This window comes from Liolophura sinensis, chromosome 10, assembly GCF_032854445.1.
Source record: "Liolophura sinensis isolate JHLJ2023 chromosome 10, CUHK_Ljap_v2, whole genome shotgun sequence".
Classification (NCBI taxonomy): Eukaryota; Metazoa; Mollusca; class Polyplacophora; order Chitonida; family Chitonidae; genus Liolophura; species Liolophura sinensis.
The window spans coordinates 9715036-9739222 of NC_088304.1; the positions used below are offsets into that span (position 1 = coordinate 9715036).

General features: G+C 37.7%; 1 protein-coding gene across 1 annotated transcript in view; it reads left to right on the plus strand.

Annotated features, from left to right (window-relative positions):
* The window catches only part of LOC135476111 (ceramide glucosyltransferase-like), a 42642-nt gene extending 23622 nt beyond the window's left edge, over positions 1-19020 (plus strand). Inside the window, exons 3-9 of the mRNA XM_064756012.1 lie at positions 2208-2310; positions 4141-4242; positions 10424-10536; positions 12939-13117; positions 14084-14170; positions 15349-15538; positions 16826-19020. Coding sequence (XP_064612082.1) covers positions 2208-2310; positions 4141-4242; positions 10424-10536; positions 12939-13117; positions 14084-14170; positions 15349-15538; positions 16826-16987 — 936 coding nt within the window. The 3' untranslated portion in view covers positions 16988-19020. The remainder of the gene's footprint in view (positions 1-2207; positions 2311-4140; positions 4243-10423; positions 10537-12938; positions 13118-14083; positions 14171-15348; positions 15539-16825) is intronic.
* Positions 19021-24187: the final 5167 nt, after the last annotated feature.

The window sequence follows — 24187 nt, forward strand, 5'->3', positions numbered from 1 at the left end:
GTTAACACAAACATGTGTGATGTTCCAAATAAACATACAAATACAAGGTGCTGTACAGGTTAACACAAACATGTATGGTGTTACAAATAAACATACAAATACAACGTGCTGTACAGGTTAACACAAACATGTACGATGTTGCAGATAAACATACAAATACAACGTGCTGTACAGGTTAACACAAACATGTACGATGTTCCAAATAAACATACAAATACAAGGTGCTGTACAGGTTAATACAAACATATGTGATGTTCCAAATAAACATACAAATACAAGGTGCTGTACAGGTGAACACAAACATGTATGATGTTACAAATAAACATACAAATACAAGGTGCTGTACAGGTGAACACAAACATGTATGATGTTACAAATAAACATACAAATACAAGGTGCTGTACAGGTTAACACAAACATGTGTGATGTTCCAAATAAACATACAAAAACAAGGTGCTGTACAGGTTAACACAAACATGTACGATGTTCCAAATAAACATACAAATACAAGGCACTGTACAGGTTAACACAAACATGTGTGATGTTCCAAATAAACATACAAATACAAGGTGCTGTACAGGTTAACACAAACATGTATGATGTTACAAATAAACATACAGATACAAGGTGCTGTACAGGTTAACACAAACATGTGTGATGTTCCAAATAAACATACAAATACAAGGTGCTGTACAGGTTAACACAAACATGTATGGTGTTACAAATAAACATACAAATACAACGTGCTGTACAGGTTAACACAAACATGTACGATGTTGCAGATAAACATACAAATACAAGGTGCTGTACAGGTTAACACAAACATGTACGATGTTCCAAATAAACATACAAATACAAGGTGCTGTACAGGTTAACACAAACATGTGTGATGTTACAAATAAACATACAAATACAAGGTGCTGTACAGGTTAACACAAACATGTATGATGTTACAAATAAACATACAAATACAAGGTACTGTACAGGTTAACACAAACATGTGTGATGTTCCAAATAAACATACAAATACAAGGTGCTGTACAGGTTAACACAAACATGTACGATGTTGCAGATAAACATACAAATACAAGGTGCTGTACAGGTTAACACTAACATGTACGATGTTGCAGATAAACATACAAATACAAGGTGCTGTACAGGTTAACACAAACATGTATGATGTTACAAATAAACATACAAATACAAGGTGCTGTACAGGTTAACACAAACATGTGTGATGTTACAAATAAACATACAAAAACAAGGTGCTGTACAGGTTAACACAAACATGTACGATGTTCCAAATAAACATACAAATACAAGGTGCTGTACAGGTTAACACAAACATGTGTGATGTTCCAAATAAACATACAAATACAAGGTGCTGTACAGGTTAACACAAACATGTATGATGTTCCAAATAAACATACAAAAACAAGGTGCTGTACAGGTTAACACAAACATGTACGATGTTCCAAATAAACATACAAATACAGGGTGCTGTACAGGTTAACACAAACGTACGATGTTGCAGATAAACATGTACACGTAGCTTGCTGTTTGATGTACAAACATATATATTTACATACTGTATGGACATTTACATGTAAATATCAGGGGTCACAAATTACACAAAATCATTCAATCCGGAGTTTATGTTCAGAAAGGATCAATATTAATTTTTTTTGTGCTATTCTATTCCTATCTTAACATATCACTTGTACGTCCTAATTTTTAAAAGTGTATTTCGAACTTTTAATTAAATCTGAGTTGGCTTTGTGGAATTGTCACCAAGGCCACTATTTTGAGGCTGTATAAATGGTAAAACCTAAACGGGTTGCTGTTTTTTAGTGTCAGTAGGACATGCTGTACGTGTGCTAAAACAGGTTACGGTGTCTCAATTTCTACATGTATGCGAGTTAATTCTGTACATGTATACAAGGCAAATATACATGTAGGTTACTGTTTCCCTGTTCTATATGTGTTAATACCTGTTACTGTTTGAAGTTTCTTGGGTTTTTATTATATCAGTTGCTGGACATGTACATTACGTTTTGCTCGCTAATACGGATTACTGTTTCTCTGTTTAAGTAACTATGAGTTGCTGTACATGTGTACATGCTAATAGAATTCGCTGTTTCTCTGTTTCAGTATGAGTTGCTGTACATGTGTACATGCTAATAGAGTTTGCTGTTTCTCTGTTTCAGTATGAGTTGCTGTTTTGTGTCCAGGATGACAGTGATCCAGCCATCCTTGTTGTCCAAAGTCTTATTGCCAAATATCCAAAAGTAGATGCTAAACTATTTATAGGTAAGTTTAACACCATTCCTTTCTGGTACTGTTCTGTGAGTGCAAATACATCTTATTTTCTGTACACAACAGGTTTCTGTACCTGCCATTGCATAGGTGAAAGTATGACGTTAAACCCCAAGCAATTACTTGCGCACGCACTCACTGGTATTTATTTCACGAGGAGGTTATGTTATATGAATATTTCACTTATAAGTGAAATATTCATGTGACATAACCTCCTTTTGTGAAATAAATCAAAGGAATTCAGTGCACCACTTGAAATACACCTGTGAAATGAAGATTTTCCTGCTGCGTTTGGATATGATGGATATAATAGTGAACCCGAGACAGTGCGCCAGTGGCCTTCTACATGTGCACACACATTTATATCTGTTCATGTAAACCACTGTAGTATTTACCCAGAGTTACTTGTACATGTGTGCATTGATACCGGCTGTGATGTATTTTTCTGCCTGTGACTTGAGATTAATTAATTTAGCCAGCATCACGTTGCCTAACAGCATGGATCAGTTTATCACCTTCATGAATCTGCGAAAAGTTAATTAGGAGGTAGGAATTGTCATTTGCCAAAGCCCTCAGTTCAGCAACTGTGCCGGGAGAGCGTCGAGTGGAATTTCCTGTAATTTGTTATTTAGCTGTTTTCTGCCTCAGAACATCAATATATTGATTGTTTGGGATTGATTTTTTTTAGAAAAAAATTCTTATTTTGCGAAGAGAGGAGTTTAGCCAAATACAGTGCCTTTGGGTAATAGAAGAGCTGAGAGAACTTGCCTCATCTCATTTATCATCCAATGTTAGTGTTGCTTGTTTTATTGTCTTGCCAGTTCCTAGGCCTTATTAGTATTAAACATGTTATTGGAAGTGTGTAAGAGTGAAAAGTCGGAGTGAGAGTACTACATGAACATTTAGCTCACCATTTCCTTGCAAAGGGTTCAGTCCCTGTTTTAATTTGTATTAATTTTGTAAGGCCTGTTATTTGTCCTCTTTGGACGGAGAGGGGAGGTGTGAGGGTCAAAAGATTTGCACCTTTTCGGACAGTCTGCCCAGATTAAGTTAAGATACTTTTGTCTTGTTTCAACATAGTTGTGGCCTTATTTATTCTGCTGTGGATTAAGACATACTTGTAAATAAGGATATCCTGTGCCTTCCAGAATGCTTGTTCTTCTGTAGCACCCATATTTATTTGTATGTGAATGTAGACGAGTTTGTTGGATTTAAATATGAGGAAGGATTATAAAAGGCCACCAATATGTTAAAAAAGGCCATCAGCATGCTAAACGAGGGGCTGGATATAACTTTTACATACATGTAAAATTCATAGTTAACTTGTTTCAAAGAATACAGCTTGCAGATTTGTAGTAAATGATTGTGTAATTCAGTTGCATGTTCAAATCCAGCTCAACTCCTATCCACTGCTCATCATACGTGCAGCTTGCCAAAGGCAGATATCTGCGTCCTTCATTCTTAAACTTCACCAGGCTGGCATATACATGTATAGGGGAGATAATTTGAAAGGATTCACATTGCAACACACTGTAATGTGTAATTACCTTAAATGACCTAAAGTTTGGGCCAAGTCTGATTTCCTGATTGTTCTTGATTTGGAAAGTTTTGAGCATCTTAGAAAGGTGTTTGGAAGGTAGGATGATATCCATCTGGAAAAAATGTGGGTTTCAGCACCAAAAATAATACCTAGTAACATTTATTTGCCTCTAAAAAGCTTTTGTTTTGAGGGCGAAATTTGTTGGGTCATTTGCAGTATGCGTGTACTACTGTGTTTTCCTGTAATCATATTTGTTTAATCATATTTACTTTCTCTTATTCCAGGTGTAAAAATTGTAGGGCCAAATGGGAAAATTAATAACATGATACGGGCGTACGAGGCCTCCAAATACGACCTCATAGTTGTCTCGGACAGCAATCTTCGCAGTAAGTATTGGAATTTGTCTGTTTTAGCCCTGTACAGGTAGATGATACCTGCATGTAGTGTGAGTACCTTGTCTCATAAATGCATGTGCATGCATCTTGAAAAAGGCACTAAATTTTCAATCTACATGTACTTAGATTGCTGTTTATTTGCATATCTTATGCCACTACCAGGTAATTTTGGTTTGTTAACAATAAATAATCTTGAATTGTGAGGTAACTGTGTTTTTAAAAGATGATCTTATAAAGTCACCTAAGTGCTTGTATGCCCAAAATGACAATGCCAGCAGCTGACACGAGGTTTAACTATTATTCCATTGTTGTAATATTTTGCTGTATTCCTCCGCTGTTGTAAACAGGTAGCCATAAAAGTGGCCTGGTGGTATTGTCATAGGGGTTAGTGTCTATTCGTCAGTTTGTCCGTCCGTCCGTTTGTCAGTCATCTGTCTGCCCATCCATCACCTGTAACCATTCATTTTTGTGTGAACGCTCATTCTCTTGAACTCACTGTCTCTTAAACTTTATTGAACTTATACAAGTACAATTTGGCATTGAGAAGAAGACTGTGAAGTTGATCAGTGTATTTTTCAAGGTCATTTTAATCAGGTAAATTATGTTTTATGTAAAATTGTGTGATTGGAAGTATCATTGGGGATTCAGTTATCAATTCCCTTGTCCGAACTGGCAAATATCTTAGGTTCAAATTACTCAACTGTCCTTACTGTAGCTGTAGCTATTTTTGGTGCATTTACCTCCTCTGACCATGCAGTTATCTCCTGTGACAAAAATTGATACCACTTCAAACCAAAATGACAGATCCCTTTGAAAACATCGCAGTTAAAGACAGTGGGTCGAAGATTTACGTGTACCTCCCGTTCATATAGTGAAACATGCTGGAAGTCACTCTGACAGAATAAATGAACAATTCAGACAGTCAAAAATCTTACATCTGTTCTAAGTTTGGACACCAGTCCATTGACGTCAGTGTGAAGTACAGATGAGGGAGAAAAAAAATAATGAACAGCCTTAGAAAAAAGACTGAGCCACACTAATTTTCTTGAAACTCTAACCTGAAACCAAGAAATCAGTCTTTATCCTGTCTGTTCAGAGCAAGGTTCACGTGGATTTAACCTGACAGATAGATTAAAATTAGATTGTTCTCTAAGGTATTCTGACCTAATTTGTAGTGTGCTTGTATAGCTGTCAGAGCTCCTAGTGATGATAAGTTTTCTTGGTTGAAAAGCATTCAATTGTCTATTGTACTTGTATGGCTTAAGTAGGTCCAGTATTCTGTTTCATTGTTCTGCATGTTAAAATTCCATGCCGTCAAGTTCAGGTGATGGATCTGAAATATCTCGTACAGCACATGAGTTACTGCGTATGCTTGTTTTATACAGGTTTGACCTTTGAATCCTGTGCGACATGGGTGCTTATTTACGCTTAGCCTCACAAATAATGTACCCTTGTGGACCTAGAATCAGAATTCATTAATAAAATTGGATGCTCTGAGTCCAGTTCAAGCAGGCTTCCTTTTCAGCCTGATGTAGGAAGGCCTGCCAGAAACCTGCAGATTGGTGTGGGATTCTCCAGGTTTCGCCCAGTTTTGTATAAGTAAAACATTTTTGAGTAGGGCATAAAACACCAAGTAAGAGATGAATAAATAAAGACAAAGGTTGAGGCAGAGCTTTTTTTTTTTCCTGACACCATTCTCTGTCTCATCACTGTGTCCTCAGTCACCTTGGCCTTATTCAGGATTTTTTGTACAAAATTTGCTCGTGATGGTAGTGATATACGTATAAAATGAGCATAGAAAGCAGCGTGCGCTAAATTAGGAAGTATGTACTGTATATATAATACTGTCTTACATGGGATGAATGTTCATTTATTTATTTATTTATTTGATTGGTGTTTTTATGCTGCACTCGAGAATATTTCACTTATACAACGGCGGCCAGCATTGTGGCAGGAGGAAACTGGGCAGAGCCCGGGGAAAGCCCACGACCATCAGCAGGTTGCTGCCAGATCTTCCCACGTATGGCTGGAGAGGAAGCTAGGATGAGCTGGACAAACTCACAGCGGACATATAGTGTATTTGTTGTTTGATGACTTGCCATGACAAATACACTGTAATGACTGTATATTAATTGTTGTTAGTAAGATCTGTATAATATCACAAAATGATTTGATATGTTTGTTAAGAGGCTTTAAAAGCTCCATATTTTCTGGAGATGTCGTGGCAGTTTAGCGTTTTAGGCTTCTGTTGGCATTTTACTGGTAGTAGCTGATTATAATTTGATATTGCGCAGTAGGCCATCCTTCGGTAAGGATTTATAGTAACCTAAATCTATCAGAATAATTAGGGTGGGCGGGTAGGGAATTTCTTTGTTTTCCCTTGTTTAGAGGGCCAGTGGGATGATACCCAACAAACCTTTTTTTTTAAATAATGGCCTTGTTTGCTTGGGGTAGATTCATGTTCAGGTAAAGTTGTACTGTAATAAATATTGACTAAAAGTTGTGATGTTCAATTTAATCGACACTACCACATGTGGAGGTGAACACCAGGTGTTCGTAGCTGCATTCAAGTGCATACATGTGGGTCAGACGGTTTGGACTGCAGTAATTGCTAGCACTGTAGCTGTGTACATGTACCTATGGATCTGAACCAAATGCATATTTGTATAGAAATGTTGATGTGAACAATTTACACATTGAGTATTTACTAAGGTTTCTCATATCAGAAGATAGATCTAACCTGCAAACAGTGATACAAATAAAATTATAAATCAAGTAACAGTTCTGAAAATTGTTCTTACCTGCAAACAATGCCTATTTGTTTCTCTTTTTTTTCTACCTGAAAATTGTTCTAACCTGTAAGCAATGAACATTTATCAATCTGAAGATTGTTCTCTCCTACATATTAAGGTGAACATGCATGTATCAGAATGGTTATAAGAAAAATTCATGATGTGAAAGTTGAGGAGCATTCTGTGCTATGTTTGTAAAGGGTGTAAGGGAAAATTTGACGTGTCTGACAGTGTTTGGTTTAAATAATAAGGGCATTGAGGAGACCTTGTTACACACCTGGTAACATGTTTGTATTATCAAACAGTGGGTGGTACCGGGAAGCTAGCATTATACAATAATACAAAACCAGTATCATGACATGTACATGTATGTGGATCCATGATTGCATATCCTGTTTTATGTGAAAAAAAAAAAAGAAAAAAAAGACAAACACACCTCAGTAGCTTTTAATGTAGACTATTTAAGCAGTCAGCTCTGTACACCTTTTCTTGGTCTTTTCATGTATAATGAATGTGTGATGAAAGAGTGACAAAGACGCAGAATTACACCTGCTCTCACCTGGTTTACACATCTGTCTAAAGACTCACAGCCACACCTTTCTGTGTGGTGAGAGTTAACGTGGGTGTGGCTATGCTACATGGATAGGTATGGATTACACAAGATTTGAGGATCGTGTACACAGGTACTTTTAAAATTTATTTATGTCTATGAGTTTCAATAAATGACCTAAAATTTCAAGATTGTCAAATTTGGACATTTGGCCTGTTTCCGAGAGCTCTATTGATCTTGGGACACCATACTGAGGTTGGTTTGTCCATGCCAAAGTAATACTTTATTTCCCTTGAAATAAACACTGTTTTGGGTGAGTGTTCTGGTCATTTACCACTGTGTGTATATAAATCATGTTATCAATAGCAATATTGAAATAAATTTGTTAAGACTTTCTTACACTACCCTTTGCTTAGACCATTGCTTTGTTTGTGCTTTGGGGTTTTTACCCTCCATTTTTTCACCAGATTTTATAGATTTGGAGCTTTTGCAATTTACACTTTACACTTTAAGCCAGTCTGGGCCACTGTGTGTTATGTGCCCTGTGTTCCATATCTCCGTTTTTCACAGTGACAAAACTATCACAGTACCATGGTTGCTTTGGTTTCACTCTATGCTGTAGCCTTGTATATTGTATTCCTGTATAAACTAGGATTATGACTGTTTGTTAAGTGTGGTAACAGCATATCATTTAATTCATTCTAGACCAGTCATGGCTATTTGTTTATTTTTTTATTTACCTTCTTCTGCTTATTTAAATAGTGCTAGGGAAGTGCATGTATTGCTACTATTTAAGTATTTATAGTAACAGAATAAAATCCAAACCCAGGTAAATTGAGAAGAGACCAGTGCTACAGATAAGAGGCATACAAGCATAAAGATTTGCGTGCTTTGGGGCAATTTATATGTAGGCTTACATCTATTTGTATACCGGGTAGTCCTATATAACTACAAGGGAAACACTCTCTGTACATGTTTGCCTTGGTATAGATGTATGCACATGTAGGCCTATGTTTTTTTTTTCACCCCCTTTCGCCTGATCAACTTCACACTTCCCAGGTGTATTACTGGTGACCCGAAATAGTGAAGGGTTGAGTATTTGAAAAGAAATGCATTCTGCAGTACTGCATACTTAGAAAGTCGAAAGTAATGTACTTCCTCTCTTTCAAAGTGGGGAGTACTGTATTCCCACCCCTCCCTCCGACAAAAAATTATCTGTAGCACTGAAGAGGCCATATTTCATGGGTTTGGTTTGACCATTTGTCAGCTTATTGTATGAGATTGTCCTGGCTGCTCTGGGTTGACTCTGCGTGCTGTCATGTTTTAAGTATTTATATTTGTTCCACATCTCCAATGCCCACAGTGACACAGCTATGAAACTGAATGAGACCTTTATCTGTCAGTGAGGCTGAAAAGGTCATGGCCTGTTTTAATAGAGGCAGAGGCCTAATGATGTACGCTTTTTAAAATAGGAGACATTTTGAGTGACCTTTGAACATTTCTTGGGATTAACGGTAAACACCACTGTAATGGTAAACACCAAACACCACTGTAATGGTAAACACCACTGTAACGGTAAACACCACTGTAACGGTAAACACCACTTTAGTGTGGCAGTTTGGAGTTTAGACCTACTTCTCTGAAAATTTTTCATTTGCTCTTGCCACATTTTCACGTATTTATTATACCATGATGTAGAGGGTAGGATGTTTAAGAAGACTGAAATAGCCAAACAGAAATTTTAAAAAAAGGCAGTTTATATTCTCTTGAACAAGTGATATGTGACGTCTAATAACACTGGTACATTCCATCCAGAAACCTAATTGCTGTAATATAAGGGAGAAATTCTTGAACATGGCATTCAAAACCAATCCAATACAGAAATATATACATGTATAAACTACTCGGGCAGGGCGGCTTACTTGTCTTCGGTAAGGTGTCTCATTGAAGCAGCACTAGATAAAAGAGCGGTGGGAATCCGTCCTGCAATAAGGAGGCGCATTACATGCACTCTAAGGATTCCTTCGTTGTCATGTGACTGAGGAATTGTTAAGTACGACATTAAACCCCAAGCACGCACTCATTCACTCATATCTATAAGCTTATAAATATTTAATCCTACATAGTACAGAGCTGTTTGATTAACCTAACATGTATATGTAATCCACTGGAACTGAAAGGCTTTTAGTATGAAAGGAAAATGGGTTTATCATTTGACCAACCACAAGAAAAAAATGACCACCCACAAATGTTATGTTTTTCCCCGTTTGGTTTTTTTTTTGCCTCCTACGTGTACATCAGAGTTTGAACACCTTGAACAGTCATGGTCATAAGCAGGTGTAAAACAAACCACATCGATAAGAACGAAAATAACACGTTATTCTTCCCAGTTTAAATATCTTCATATATTGTGTTATATATTCCAATGTGCTGTGCTGTGTTGTGTTTGTTTATGTTGACGTTTTTGTTAATGTGATGTGAAAGAAGGCTGGGGTCAAAGTTGAATGTACCCAGCTGTTAAATGACAAGAGTGCAGTTCACCAGTAAAATACAATACGGTATAATCTGGTGAAAACTTCCTCTTTGCTTAGGCCGTAAACTGAGTGTGGTCAGTAGAAACATAAATTGAACAGTTTTGTCGTGTAACAGAAAGATACCTGTCTTACATGCAAAACAGAATTTGAGGAAGTTAATAATCAAACTCTCTGCCCGTTTTTCACCCACCATAATGCTGGCTGCCATTGAAGTATTGTTGAGTACGGCGTAAAACACAAATCAAATAAATAAATGTAATCAAACTTAAACCGAAGCCTTGTTTTATCTGATGCAGTGAACGATGACACTCTCACGGACATGGTTGCTAGTCTCAGTCCAAAAGTTGGCCTCGTTCATCAGATGCCCTACGTCTGTGACCGCAAAGGATTCGCCGCCGTCTATGAAAAGGTAAGATTGTCACAAAGTATCACGAGAGACTTCACACAGCCTAAACTTTTTGACACCAAAAAGTGCAATTTTGAACACAAATACATGTTGTAAAATATTACTTTTGATGCTGAAACTTAAATTTTCCCAGTAGGATATCATCTAACCGTTTAAACACACCTCAAAATACCTGCCTGAAATCAAAACAAACTCTCGGAATCTCTCAGGAAAAATGAGCAACTTAGTCATTTAAAAACAGTCTCGCCATTTCCTCCAAAGCCTGGCCACCATCATTTGAGTGAAAAATTCTTGAGCAGACATTAACTATCAATGAAATAAATAAATTTGCAAAATCTGGTCTTCTGCCCTTTGACATATATCACCTAAAGTTATGTGAGTGAAATATTACTATAAGTGGACTCCATAGAATCTCTGTTTAAACGGGCCAAGTGTTAACAAAGGGTGTGGGAGACGGTGTAATGGTGGATGTTAAGGTCCCATCCCCCACCATAGTTAGTGTTTACTCTGCACTGGTGATTCCCACAGCTAATCCAGCACTGTGATTTAATGGTATCTATAGAGAATCATATGAGGTGTGTGGGCACTTTTGAGATCATCTGGCCATGTGTCAGTCCAATGGCAGGGAGTGGTACCAGTAGAGTAGACGTTGTACCCAGATGTTTTGTGGGTTACCATGGCAATAGACTTCCAGGCCTGCTGCGTAGATCATGTGACTGGTAATCTTTGGAATGCGGAATTGGAGCAGAAGTGAAATATCTGGCCAATTTGGCTGAGACACAAATAACTCTCCCCTCCCTACTTCCCTCTGGCACATGAATGGAGTCTACATGCATGGTTCACACTTCCAGCAGATATCATCTCGGATTACAAGCTTGACTTTCCTCCAGATTGTAACATCATGAACTGATATTCAGAGGTCACTGGCTTCACAGGTGCTGAAGCTATGTACATGTACGCATAATAACCAGGGCAATGTAATGCTTGCAGTACTACTCCTCATAGTAAAGGTATTAATAGGCATGTAATTTTAAAGCTCATTTTTGTCCCCTATAAGTCAAAATTTTGATTATCTCATAAAATGTTATACGACAAATGTTTATAAATTTTGCCTTTTAGTATCAAAATTACTAAGCATTTAGACGTGTTTTTAAATTTGGACACAAGCAAAAAATGACCTGTGCAATCTGGCCCCTGGTACTTTATTAACTCCTTAAAGGTAAACTGAAAAGGTTTTTGACATGAGTTATCAGAGAAATACAGTACATAGTTATAATTTTGTTACACTTTTCTACTATGTAGGTACATGTACAAACATGTACATGCAATTTGTGGGCTACATTTGGCCAGAAACACATGTACGCCACACAAGTCTGGACAGTCTGCAATATGATCAGAACATCTTGAATTTTGGAACATGGTGACATCAGTGATGCCCTGGTTCATTTTTGTGAAAAAATCAAGAGTTGCATTTTATAAAAATCTGTATTGATCATTGTCTAGCTTAGCTCTCATTGTGGCTTCAGAGTAAAAAAATCAAATTTCTGTGTAGTGTGACAAATATTCTCGAAATACGCTTAAAATAACTCCATGTGAACACGTGAAACACTTGAAGAAATTGGGTACCTATCATTGTTTGCCTTCAAATCGTTATGTAATACATGTAGTATAAATCAAGCTGCTGGGTATCCCTGGAACCCAAAGTATATGAATTCATAATTATCACCGGTATCATTTTTTGCCAAGACAGGAAACAACAAATAAATCTTGAGATATCAGATGAGAAGATACTTTCTTATTGTGTTCATCAGTAAGCGCAGGTAGATCCATAGTGGTGTAGGAATCTTGACAGTGAACACTTTGTCAGAGATGTTTTTTTCGCTAACAAAGCACTGATTAACTAACCTGCCCGAGGAATAACAAATAAGGTTTTACATTTATTTTCCGTTTGAGTTGATGCCATTATGACTGCCATTGCAAGTCGAGTGGCTCTCTCATGCAATCTCGGGTGAATGTGAGTGAGGGAGGTAGTAGTCATAGCAACAAGTGCGCGTGAAATTAAGCGCTCTGAACCAACAAGAACATGTAGTAAACGTGTGTACCTTAATAAACACTGGTTTATTCAGGAATAGTTAGTATTTGCAAAGTTTTAACATCTATTGTGTTTCCCAATATTCGGGCAACCTAATAGTCGAAGGGGCAACAGGAAAGAGGGATTATGGTTGTCATTGGGCCACAGAGGAATTTCCTTCATTTCATTCCCTGCTCATTGACTGGTTGGCTGGCTGTATATGTGTGTTCCAGACAGTCCCATCAAAATCTGCATACCTCTGACCTTTAAATTTATAATTTTCATGAACCTTCTTACCAGTTTGTTGAATATTCATTTTCGTAATTTGTTGCAGGTGTATTTTGGTACACAGCAAGCGCGTAACTATCTCTCGGCAAACTGTGCTGGCGTGAACTGTACCACAGGCATGTCCTGCTTGATGAGGAAAGATGTCTTAGAGGAAGCTGGTGGAATGGCCGCCTTTGGCAAATACTTGGCTGAAGACTACTTCTTTGCAGAAGCTTTTAGAGAAAAGTGAGACAATCAAGCTTCTTACAAACCAAGAAGAAAAGATGAAATTATTTTTAATTTTTATTTATCCTAGAATATTAAAGCAGATAGAGGCATCGCTGTACAAACTACATGTGGAGTAGTACAGATGAGTGATAAGTTGGTGGTAAATCATCTCAGGTTATGTGTGATTTTCTGTTAATGACATAAAATTTCTCAAGATTTTTCACAAACTTAATAGTACCAGTAGGGTGAGTTGTTTGTTAAAACTTGCTTGAAATTATAGGTGATTTATTCCATGCCACAAACATCCACCCTCACCCAACTCTCTATGAAGGTGTAAAATTTGTTTCTGGGTCACATAATTTATTAACTTTTGTGGGAAGTAAAGTTCAGTCCTTGTTAAAAAATTACGTTAGAGAATGTTTGTGAAATCTCAAATTTTGAATGTTGTTTGTGAAATGCTATGGAAACAGTCCATTCAAAGCTTTCTTTGTGATACTGGCACATGGTATACTGACATATTGCTGTTTTTTTTTTTTTTTTGGTTTTTTTTTTTTGGTTTTCACGGAAATCACGTGGGCCATCATCAGTAATTGCTAAAACTCAAAACTGCTTTTCTAAATGACTTAGAATTTCAGTAAAACTTGATAAACTTTATAAACTTGATAAATATGGCTTTTGTTAGACTTGGTTAAACTCTGAATTGCTGTGGTAAAACCCAAATTTGCTTTTGTTAATACCTCAACAAACTCAAAATTTCTTATTGTAAAACTCAAACTTGCATTTTGTTAGAACTCAAAATGGATTTGTTAGAACTCAAAATTGCTTTGTCGCCATGATGTGGCTGGAAATTTGCAGATATGGCACTAAGCCATAGTCATTCATTCATTCAGAATTGCTTTGAATACTTGTTTAAACTCAAAATTGCTGTTATTAAAACTCCAAATGGCTTGTTGTTAAAACTCAGTATTGCATTTGTTTTTTCAGAGGGTACAGTACTGTGATCAGTGGGCAGCCAGCACTGCAGAATTGTGGATCTTATTCAGTAGACAGCTTTCATCAACGACTCATCCGGTCAGTTTTAAGACATTTACTTCCTCATAGTTTACCCTCATTAGCTTTGCCACCAGTTGAGTTGTCGCAGAACAGTACTTGCTCCCTTGACCAGTGCAGTTGCGTATTCAGTTCACTTCAAGCTGGTTTGGCTGCGGCTTAATGGAAAAGACCTAAAAATCAAAGTATGCATCACTAAATAGGCCACTTAAAACTGTGCATAAATATATTTGAATTCTATGGAGGGCTTTATGGACCATACAATCACAGATTAGGAACTCTGACGTCACAGGAATATTTCCAACTTTAATCCCGACACTCAGTGTTGGTATAACTCTTTTTACCCATGAGTAAAAAATTACTGATAAAAGATTCCCAAATATTCTTTCCTTCTGTGAACATCAGGGAAAGAAGTGATGTGATGTCAGAGTTCCTAGATACCATCAGTATGGCTCATAAAGCCCACCTTACTGTTCAGATGTTTGAAAGCCTTTCAACACTCTTTAAAAAATCTTAAAAAATAAGTGAAAATACGTTTTCAGTTGTCTGTATGATGCACCCCACTTCACATTTTAGCTTTCTTTAACTTCAAGTAAGGGTGTTCGTCATATGCCTGGCCAGGGAGCATTGTCATATGCCAGGCAATTGGGCGTTGTCAGATGCCAGGCCATTGGGTGTTGTCAGATACCTGGCAGCTTCTGGCCAGTGGAGTGTGGTTTAGCCCTTTTTCTCACCATTAATTTGCCTGACTATGGGGATGTGAGTGAAATATTGATTGCAAATAAATAAAAAGTACAACACAAAACCTTGAGCATTCATTCATTCATTCATTCTTTGAAAACCTACAAAGAACACATTTGTGAAAGAAAGCTTTCCTGCAGAGTTTTAAACAGTATGTAAGAGTACATTTCAGTCAATGGTAAGAGAAATTGCTGATTGTTGAGACCCTGACTATAACAGTAAGTCAGATAACAGCTTGTGCTGCGCTACTTTTATCATGTGGTGTGCTACTTTTATCATGTGGTGCGCTACTGTTACCATGTGGTGTGCTACTGTTACCATGTTGCGCACTACTGTTATCATATGCTGCACTACTGTTACCATGTCACGATGTGTTGTCTGCTACTGTTATCATGTGCTGCACTACAGTTATCATGTGTTGCGCAACAGTTACAATGTGCTGTGTTCTGCTGTTACAGATGGGCCAGACTACGTTCTTCCATGATACCTGTAATCATCATCCTGGAGCCAATCACAGAGTGCATGTTAATGGGCGTGCTCACGTCCTGGGCGGCCCAGTATCTCTTCTCCGTCAGCCCCCTTGCCTTCTTTCTTCTCCATGTACTCTGTTGGTTTCTTATTGATTATATGCTCATGAGAGTCATAGAGGTAAATCCAGCAAATTATCACTAGTAACTGAATCAGTTTGCTAATTTTAACATGGGGTGGTATATACACTCTAGAGGACCATGTGGATAATTAACAGTATTAGGTTTAATAATCTTTTCAGCCATTTTGGTGGATCTGGGTGTCAGATATTGTGAAAATAATGATATCCTGCTTATAGCTTTATCTAAAGATGAATACTGCTGAATTGAGAGATTGGTATGTAGAGACAAGATGTTGTAAAGTTGGGATGTCATTTTGTACTGGGATGTTACTCTCTTTTTGTAAAGGCATAACTTAAAAACCTGCGTATTGTGGTATACATGTTCATAAACTATGATGCCGGGTCTTTTCCACAAGGCACACTCACAAAAATGCAAAATCAGTCTAGTCTCTTTTGGAATTAGAGTTGCTCTATAAAGCAGACAAGGTCATTTCTAATAAGGAAAATTGGTTTTGTGGTGGTCCCTGCTCTGTGAGCTTTCTGTAAGCTTATCTTCAAGCACTAAAGCACTTTTTCCAGTGGAATTAATGTATATAATATTATGAAAATGACTCCAAAAATGATTTGTTTGTGTCACTAAAGATGTAAGGTTCATAAAACTGTGCAAACTATTTCTCTACACCCGATATTTCCCTGAGAATGTTTGAAAATATTTGTTGCAGAGAAGGTTAAAAAGGTTTAAGAATTAGGGCATCTTTAGAATAGAAGGCTTATAAACAGCTGTTCTTGTTTTGGCCTCGGCTTTAAGACAGGAGGCCTGTAGTTTACTCCATGCTTTAAGGTTTATTTAACCGTTAGACCAGACTACTGTCCTTTAAGCCAAACTTCTTGAGTACAGCCTTAAATAAGATACAAATAAATAAATTTTAGGCAGCTGATTTAAAACCTTGGTGAAGTTTTAATGCTGATTTAGATAATGCTGACAGATATTCTGCTGCACACACAGGGACCAGTGTACTATCTCTGCACTTTTGATTGCCCAAGGGGACTTGTGGCATGTGTTAAACTTTTCCTAACCCTGGGTCATGGAAATTAGGGGCTTGGACCCAGTTCTCGCCATTAAATTTAGCCTCAGCTTAAAGTCATGAGATTTGTCAGGTTCAGGGCTTGGCCCTGTGGAGAGCAGAATTTTTTCTACCCATAAACCTGACTCTGGTCATAGCAGTGAAAAATTCTTGAGTGAAACCATTAAATCATTAATCCAGCAAATTAATAATTAAATGCACTTTAAGGAGTTTATGAATATGTCTTTAATGCATGTTCTTTTTTTGTTTTTTTAACTTCAGAATGGCCCTTTGAAAATTTCAAAATTTGAATTTTTGGTAGCCTGGCTTTTGCGAGAATCCATGGCGTTGTACCTTACTATGAGAGCACACTCCACTTCCAAAATTGTGTGGCGAAACAGAAAGTACCGAGTGCGGTGGGGCGGACTGGCTGAGGAAGTATGACACAGCGCCTAAGGGCTGGAATGCAAAAACATTTGTTTGTGCACTCGAGGGATGGTCAACTTGTCATCAGAGAATTTTGCAAACGAAGGGCAGAGAAGAACGTGGAGACGACAGAAGAACATGCACTGCAAACATATTATTCAACTATTATTCCCCTGGGAGGGACAGCTCAAAAGTACCATGGAGGTCATTTTATTCAGCTTTCAAGGACACAGATATATACATGTGACCCTAGAGACCTAGTACTGTTGACTGTGTAGCTGGTCTATGCTGCCAACTATGGAATGTATTCACTCCTGGAGAGCAGCCTAAAGGAAATGGCATCAAAGAAAATGGCATACAGTATGCTCACGTTTGTAGTTGCTGACGACGTATTTGTCAGGGCGAGGAGTGAGTGGTTGAGTGATTAAGCTGCACTGTGTATTTACAGAATGCCAGATTTTGGGTTCAAGGGATCTTGGGTCGTGTACGCTGCGCTAACTGGGCATGCAATGTTTGGGGGATTCCCCTAGACACCAGTGTCTAATGTATAGTGGCAGTATATGCATGTATCACCTTCATGTATCACCTTCTGGCAGTTATGTTGTTTTTGGAATGTGCAGTAGAGAAAAGGTCATCTATCCTACCTGTACAAACTCTAAATTTTGAAATTTCACTGCTGTCCAGTCTCCACACGAGTGCATCGTGAATGGCAGAAAAGTTCTCCCAACTCGCAGAAAGTGTGTGTGAGCAGATATTTTTGTCCGCGCTGCAGAGTATGCCATGGTGTGCTTTTTTGCACAACATCGTATTCTAGCCCACTGGATGCTTTCAGGTGTGTTGTGTTTTAAGACCAGAGTCGTTTTGCTGAGAAACTATACAGGCAAAGTCCTTTTTCCATATTACTTCTGTTGCTGTTGGAGAACTGTACCGTTGAGGCTCGCGTTGTAAACTTCCTGACAGGTTGCAGTCCAGGTCGCTGTTTGTGTAAAGTGCTTTTGCTATCGGCCAGAACACTGCTTCCTTGGTGACCAGAGACTTGCTATATTTTATACAGAATTTGTACAGTAATTAACTTGTGCTTTGTGTATTTTATCACTGTCTGACCATAGTGTCACAATATGAGGATGTCAGATATATTGCCTATGATGTTTTCATGCTGTGTGCTGATTTATATAACTGGACTTTTTGGTTGCCTGTCTGATATGTTCAACAGGCGAGTGATAACCTGGAGATCTATGAAGCCACAGGACCTGGGGAACTCCAAAGACTGTTACAAGTGGGTGCTCTACAACAAGCGAGTGATTGTTTGAAGCAGTGTGAAGTAAAACCTGGGTTAAAAAGCTGAGATTCAAGTTATAAGTCGGTGCTCTTCAGTGTGTCGCATGCTAACGATGACGCTTGTGTACGAATTACAAGCTGAGGTAGTATATGGTACTATACACGTGGAAACTGCCATCATATTTCTGCTGTATAACAGAACAGGTAGTGATAAGCATGTGGTTCAGTAATTGCCCAGATAGTTTGTGCAGTTCACTTTGTCAACAGTTTGCTGGTCGCTGAAGTAAAGTGTGGGTGTGTAATGGCGTGTGACATGGAAGTCGCTACCTAATACAAACTGTTACCATGCGCGGATTGCTGCAGCGAGCTGGGATTCAATCAAATCTACAGTATTAATTGCAAAGCACGTCCAAAGTGGTCAGCTCATGCGATTCGACAGCGTACCCAACAGACTGAACATTGAACAGCATTCTCAACAACTGATGTCCATGGAGACGTATTGCAAGCTCAGTGATTATACACCTTGTTTTGTGCTGTAAACTTTCACTCACTGAAACATGTGGTCTAACAACAATTGGAGCATATGTAACACTGTTTACTTACTGATCAGATTTGCGACACAGCATAGTCACCTTGACCTTGACCTTACTGACTTTGCTTGATCAGGAAACAGCACCTGTCACTCGCTAATGTTGCGACGTCATGACGACAGTTTTCAATACAACAAAGAACCATTCTTCTTGGATAGTCTGAAGGTTTTTTTTTTTGGTTTTTTGGGGTTTTTTTTTTTTGCCTCATTACATTTTTTCTTGCAGCAGCTCTCTTGTTATTTTTTTTTAATGGCATGTATTATTTTAGGTTGTTTTTGATTGTGAGACTGTAATTATAGAATTGTAATCAAGTTAGTGAGTCTTCCCATCCTTCTCCCCTTACACACCTCCATCCCCAAACCTTTCATCTGTACCTGTCTCCCCAATACCCCACCCCAATACATGATGTTTATCTGTCAAAGTTAGTCTGGGTACTGCACAGCCTCTACCTGAAAGGCTTTGCGAATTAAGACATTCATTGCGTCATCGCAGTGACACATACGTTTTTAAAACTGCATATTTTATAAGCAATATGCTGAAGAGGTTGGCACATGTTATAACATTGACAGAAAGGCTTCGTAAACTCTTTGACATTTGATTATGTTGTGTGAAAAATTTGCATATACAGATGATACAGAAAGACTAGAAGAAGACTAGAAGAACATTGAGTGTTTACTTATCCCAGCGATGGACCTATGGGAATTGGTGTTGATGGTCCCCTGAAGGGACTGGATGATTTTTTGTCAATAAGTCAGGACTCCCAGCCAGCTTGGCCAGACCTTTTGTACTTTTCATTTAATGGGCAAATTAAAAAAAAAAAAAATTGAGAAAGGTGTGTCAGTATACAGTGTGTCAGTATTTCACACATAGTGCTAAAGTTTCAAAGCATAAAGTTAAGCACTGTTATGGTTTCATATTACTGTTGGTACTTCTGCTTGGTACCCCCTTTTTTGGATTTTTAAGCTACTTCAAATTTTGGAAGACAGTTACCTACCCGAAATTCCATTTTCAGTTTTTGAGAATTCATGCGAACCTACTGAAAGCCCATAATTTTTGCCCCTTATTTTATTTTATATTGCATCCAAAGTTTCAAAGCATAAAAAAAGTTTGTCTGTGAAATGTAACTATACTTTGTTTGGCCAAGTGTATGGGATTCTGTTGGTTGTGTTATGACATAATATTTTAAGTCCAGTGTATTTATGATCGTGATAATTACTGTATTTTCAGTAAGTTCTGGTATAATCATTCACTTGACTTAACATACTGGTGTGCATGACTGGAGAGTGGTCCAAGGGAGAGCACTGGTGTGAAGCTAATCTCCTGTGGTCAGTTCCACAAAGCTGTGGCAATGATGCAAGGTACATCGTAAGCATATACATGTACATCAACAGTATTTTGCATACATGTATATTTGCAGTGTGCACATTTACTTCTTGTATGTGTGTGTATGTGCGCATTTCATAACAGCTGAGTGGAGATGCCTTTTGTAGACCATGTCGCCATGACGACACCAGAGATGCTATTATTGATGCGCAACTGGTGGCTTGTAGGCAGACTTGATGAATACCTTAACCTGGCTGTCCTGTGGAATCTATTTACACATACATGTATTATAGAAGGCACCATGTGTCCCCTTCAATGGGAGGATTTTGTGGGTGACTTCCATATGATTTTGCATTCACCTGCATGTTGATTCTAAGCTTTGACCTTTTTTTCCTCTAAATTTATTTAGTCTGTAGCAGCGACATCTAAAAACTGAGGGGAAAAATTGCATTAACCCTTCCTTCCAATAACTTCCATTCCTTATCGTAATATTGAAATGTGTACATTTTGTGTTATCTTGATTTTACGAGATGATGTGTACATTGATGTCATAAATCTATGACATGTAATATTAGAGCTGTAATTAAATTTTTCACGGTACCTTTCTTCTGGAACATGAGGTCCCTGAAGTTTGCAAGCTTCATTCTCTTTTATGTTGGTACATTTGTCCGTACGTTCCAATTCCAGTGACGTGTATCTTGGATCCTATTTCTGGAGTCAACCATACAGTATGTGTATTGGTTTTTTAATGTTAAGTTGTAATGTCCGTGACAATCCCACCGCTGTATGCATAGAAAGTGGAATATTATCCAGTATGGCATAAAACAACTAACAGACAGTTTGTGACAATTAACTACAATACAGTTGTAGCTCTTCACTGAATATGGGGAGCCATTGGCCATTTCTCAACCTCAATATAGTTTTTTTTACTGCATCAGCATGTTAATCATTTTGATTCTTTACTGTGAAATGCTATTTTAGGTTTCAATTTATGTTCAAAATTTTTGAAATTGTCTGTGGAATCTTCAGTTATGTTCACAGCAAAGCTACAGTTAATTGTTTATGAAAAAATAACTAAAGAAACCAAAGCTTGGAAAAAGGTATAACGCGAGCCGCTTTATAATTTTAGGAGCTTTATTAACCAATTTGTGTGATAGGCACAGATGAGTCTGATATTTTGTGGCTGGTAATAAGTTTTGTAATACTGCCTGTCAATTTTGGGAAAAAATTATGAATTTTGTTGGGGTATAATAGTGATGAATTTGATTTCATCCATGTACATGTACTTGAATGCTTGCACCTGACGTGCATTCCGTTTGCCACTTGTGGCCATTTGAAGAACTCGATGTCAGTGACATATCATACTGGTGTCCTTTGGTGTCCTCAGAGCATCCGGGAGGGACATGGAGGGGCTGCATTTCTTGTACACTCATAATATCAGGCCTATCTCGTCAATCTTTATTCAGTTAGCCAGTGATAAATATAGATCCATTCTCCATGATTGGCCAACTCAAGGAATTCCCTGGAACATGAGTCTTTGAAAGTTGTGTCAACCAATGAAACAAGGCTACATGTTTACCCAGACTGTCAATTATGTCCCTGACTAAAGTCCCCTTCACACTGTAATACTGTCACATGACTTAAGCTGGAAGCTCAAATGCAGTAAGTTTACTCACTGATTGGTATGAATATTATAACCACAGTATAATAGCCTTCAAACATTTTCAGAAGAAATGGTTGATTTGGCCATTGTTGTATTTTTTTCCTTGACTTTTCAAGTAGATCAACGGCACATAAGCATAGTGACTTTCCACTGCAAGTCTGCGAACATACAAGCCTATCTTTTCTTTAATCTGCACTATTGGAGTGACCATCTTTCCGAAAAAGTTGCTGCTCATTATTTAAGTGTTGAAATTTCTTACTTAATGGCCTTCAGAGTTCTCTTGACTAGATCTGTTTTGGAGTCAGTCTTGTTGTTAGAGCTTGTTGTTAGAGCACTTCGGCCCTTTGATTGGCCCTTACAGCTGGATCAGAAAGCTGTTCTAATGGAGAATGAAGCTATGTTTGTGGGTAATCAAGTGAATAATGGCCATACAGACCACTGATTTTATGGGTGGTTCCCGTGAGTTCTAGTACTTTGTGATCACAGTGGACACTGAAGTACTCAAGACTGGCAATGAAGTGACAAATGGAACGTCACCAAAATGAGTTTCAACAGGCAAATTTCTACTTTTTCTTCTTCCTAGTCCATTAAAAATGTCTTTCCCCATTTTAGACAAGTTATATTTGTGATCTGTATCTCTGTGTAATCAAATGATGTGTTTTGCCTGTACAATTAACAATCCACGAAGACAAAGATTTACTGTTTATATCACTCTTCTTCCTTGGTTTGACTGAGACTCCTTCAGTTTACCTTGATCACAGGACATAGAAGAGATGATGTGTACTTTGCTTTTGATGTGTGTGTACTTCCTGAGTTGCAAATAAGAAGACAACAGAGAATGGCCAGTAATTCGTGAATTGACTAAACCGGTAAAAAAAATGTACAATATTACTCAGAAATCCAACCTTGTGCTTAAATCTAAGTGAATCCAGGCCTTCTTTGTCTGACGCAGGAGATCTGGGAACAGTTGCTCAAAGCCTTTTCCGACTGAAGTCAAACTTTTTGGACCATAGAAGTTGAAATTTTCACTCCTTCGTAAGTGTTATTTCAAACAAATGTCCAGGTATTTCAGTTTTCAAGTATCCAAAAAATGAGTTAGGTGATAAGATGTAAAATTGTGACTTGCATGTAAATCAGAAATGGCTTTATGGAGGTGCCCAGATGTGCAATGTACATGTATATCTCTGGTCAGTGAGATTGTTAGGGGTCCTCGCAGGTAGTCCTGCCTGGTGTATTTGGAGCCGCTGATGCCGAATCTGCTTTTATTTTTTGCCTTTCTTTGTAACTTTCCAAAGTGTAGCCCAAAACATGTTCTTTCCGTAAGATTCAATGGATTTGAGCTATGATCAATGGCTTTCTCGCTAGAAGTATTTAAATACCTCAGTTTTTTTGTTGTTTTTTTTTAGAAATAGATGTTAGTCCTGTTGCTTTAGCAGTGAGTTAAATGGCAACTCAACTGAGTTTATGATATTTCACTTAATGCTTTCTGCTGCACTGTCCATGATTTCCTGAAACGGTTGTGCGATTACATATAGCTATGCTGCCTTCTGTTTCATGGCGTAGAATAACAACAACAAACGATGTGGCCGAAACTGCTTTGCAGTTCTAGTTATATTTGTGTTTTGTGAGAAAGAAAAAAAAAAGTCTAAAAGTAAACAACAGATGTTCAAGGTATATTAATAATAATAATTCTAATGCCATTCGAATACCACAGAATTAACGAAAAATGTGCTGGCAAAATCTAGGTTTCGATTGAACAGGTAAATAACAAGTTCGAAAAGGCTTGATGTAAAATATTTGCATTTTGAATCTAGTTGAATGTGAGTGTGCCTGTATGTCTGTTTAAACATATGCAAAGAGAGGTGGTTCCTTTTCATATATACCGTAACTGTTTTCATTGGCAGGGGTATGGACAGAAAATTTTCTTCAGAGTATCTATGAAGATGTGATGAGATTTGTTGCTTTATTTTTAAGTTCTGGTCACTGTTACACTTAGGTTTGATGTACATGTACATTTTGGATACTTGTGTGTGAATGATCATGTTTTAGTGATTATTGTTTACATTATATGATCCCGAAAGCTATTTAATTTTTATCCCAAACTGCCGTGTGAAATATGATTCACGGAAGATTTTGATTGGCTGATTCCTACGTATGGTTAATGTCCGCCAAACAAGCTGCTGTATTCTAGCAATAGGTTGAGTATTATTGTTGTAAAACAAAACTAGGGAGTTATTTCCTTGTCAGTTGTCTTGCACATTACCCAACACAATGTTTTTGTCCGGGGGGAGGGGGGGGGGCTTATTATTATCATTTATTTACTAATATGTTTGTTTCTTGTTTCTTTTTTTTTTTTCTTTTTTT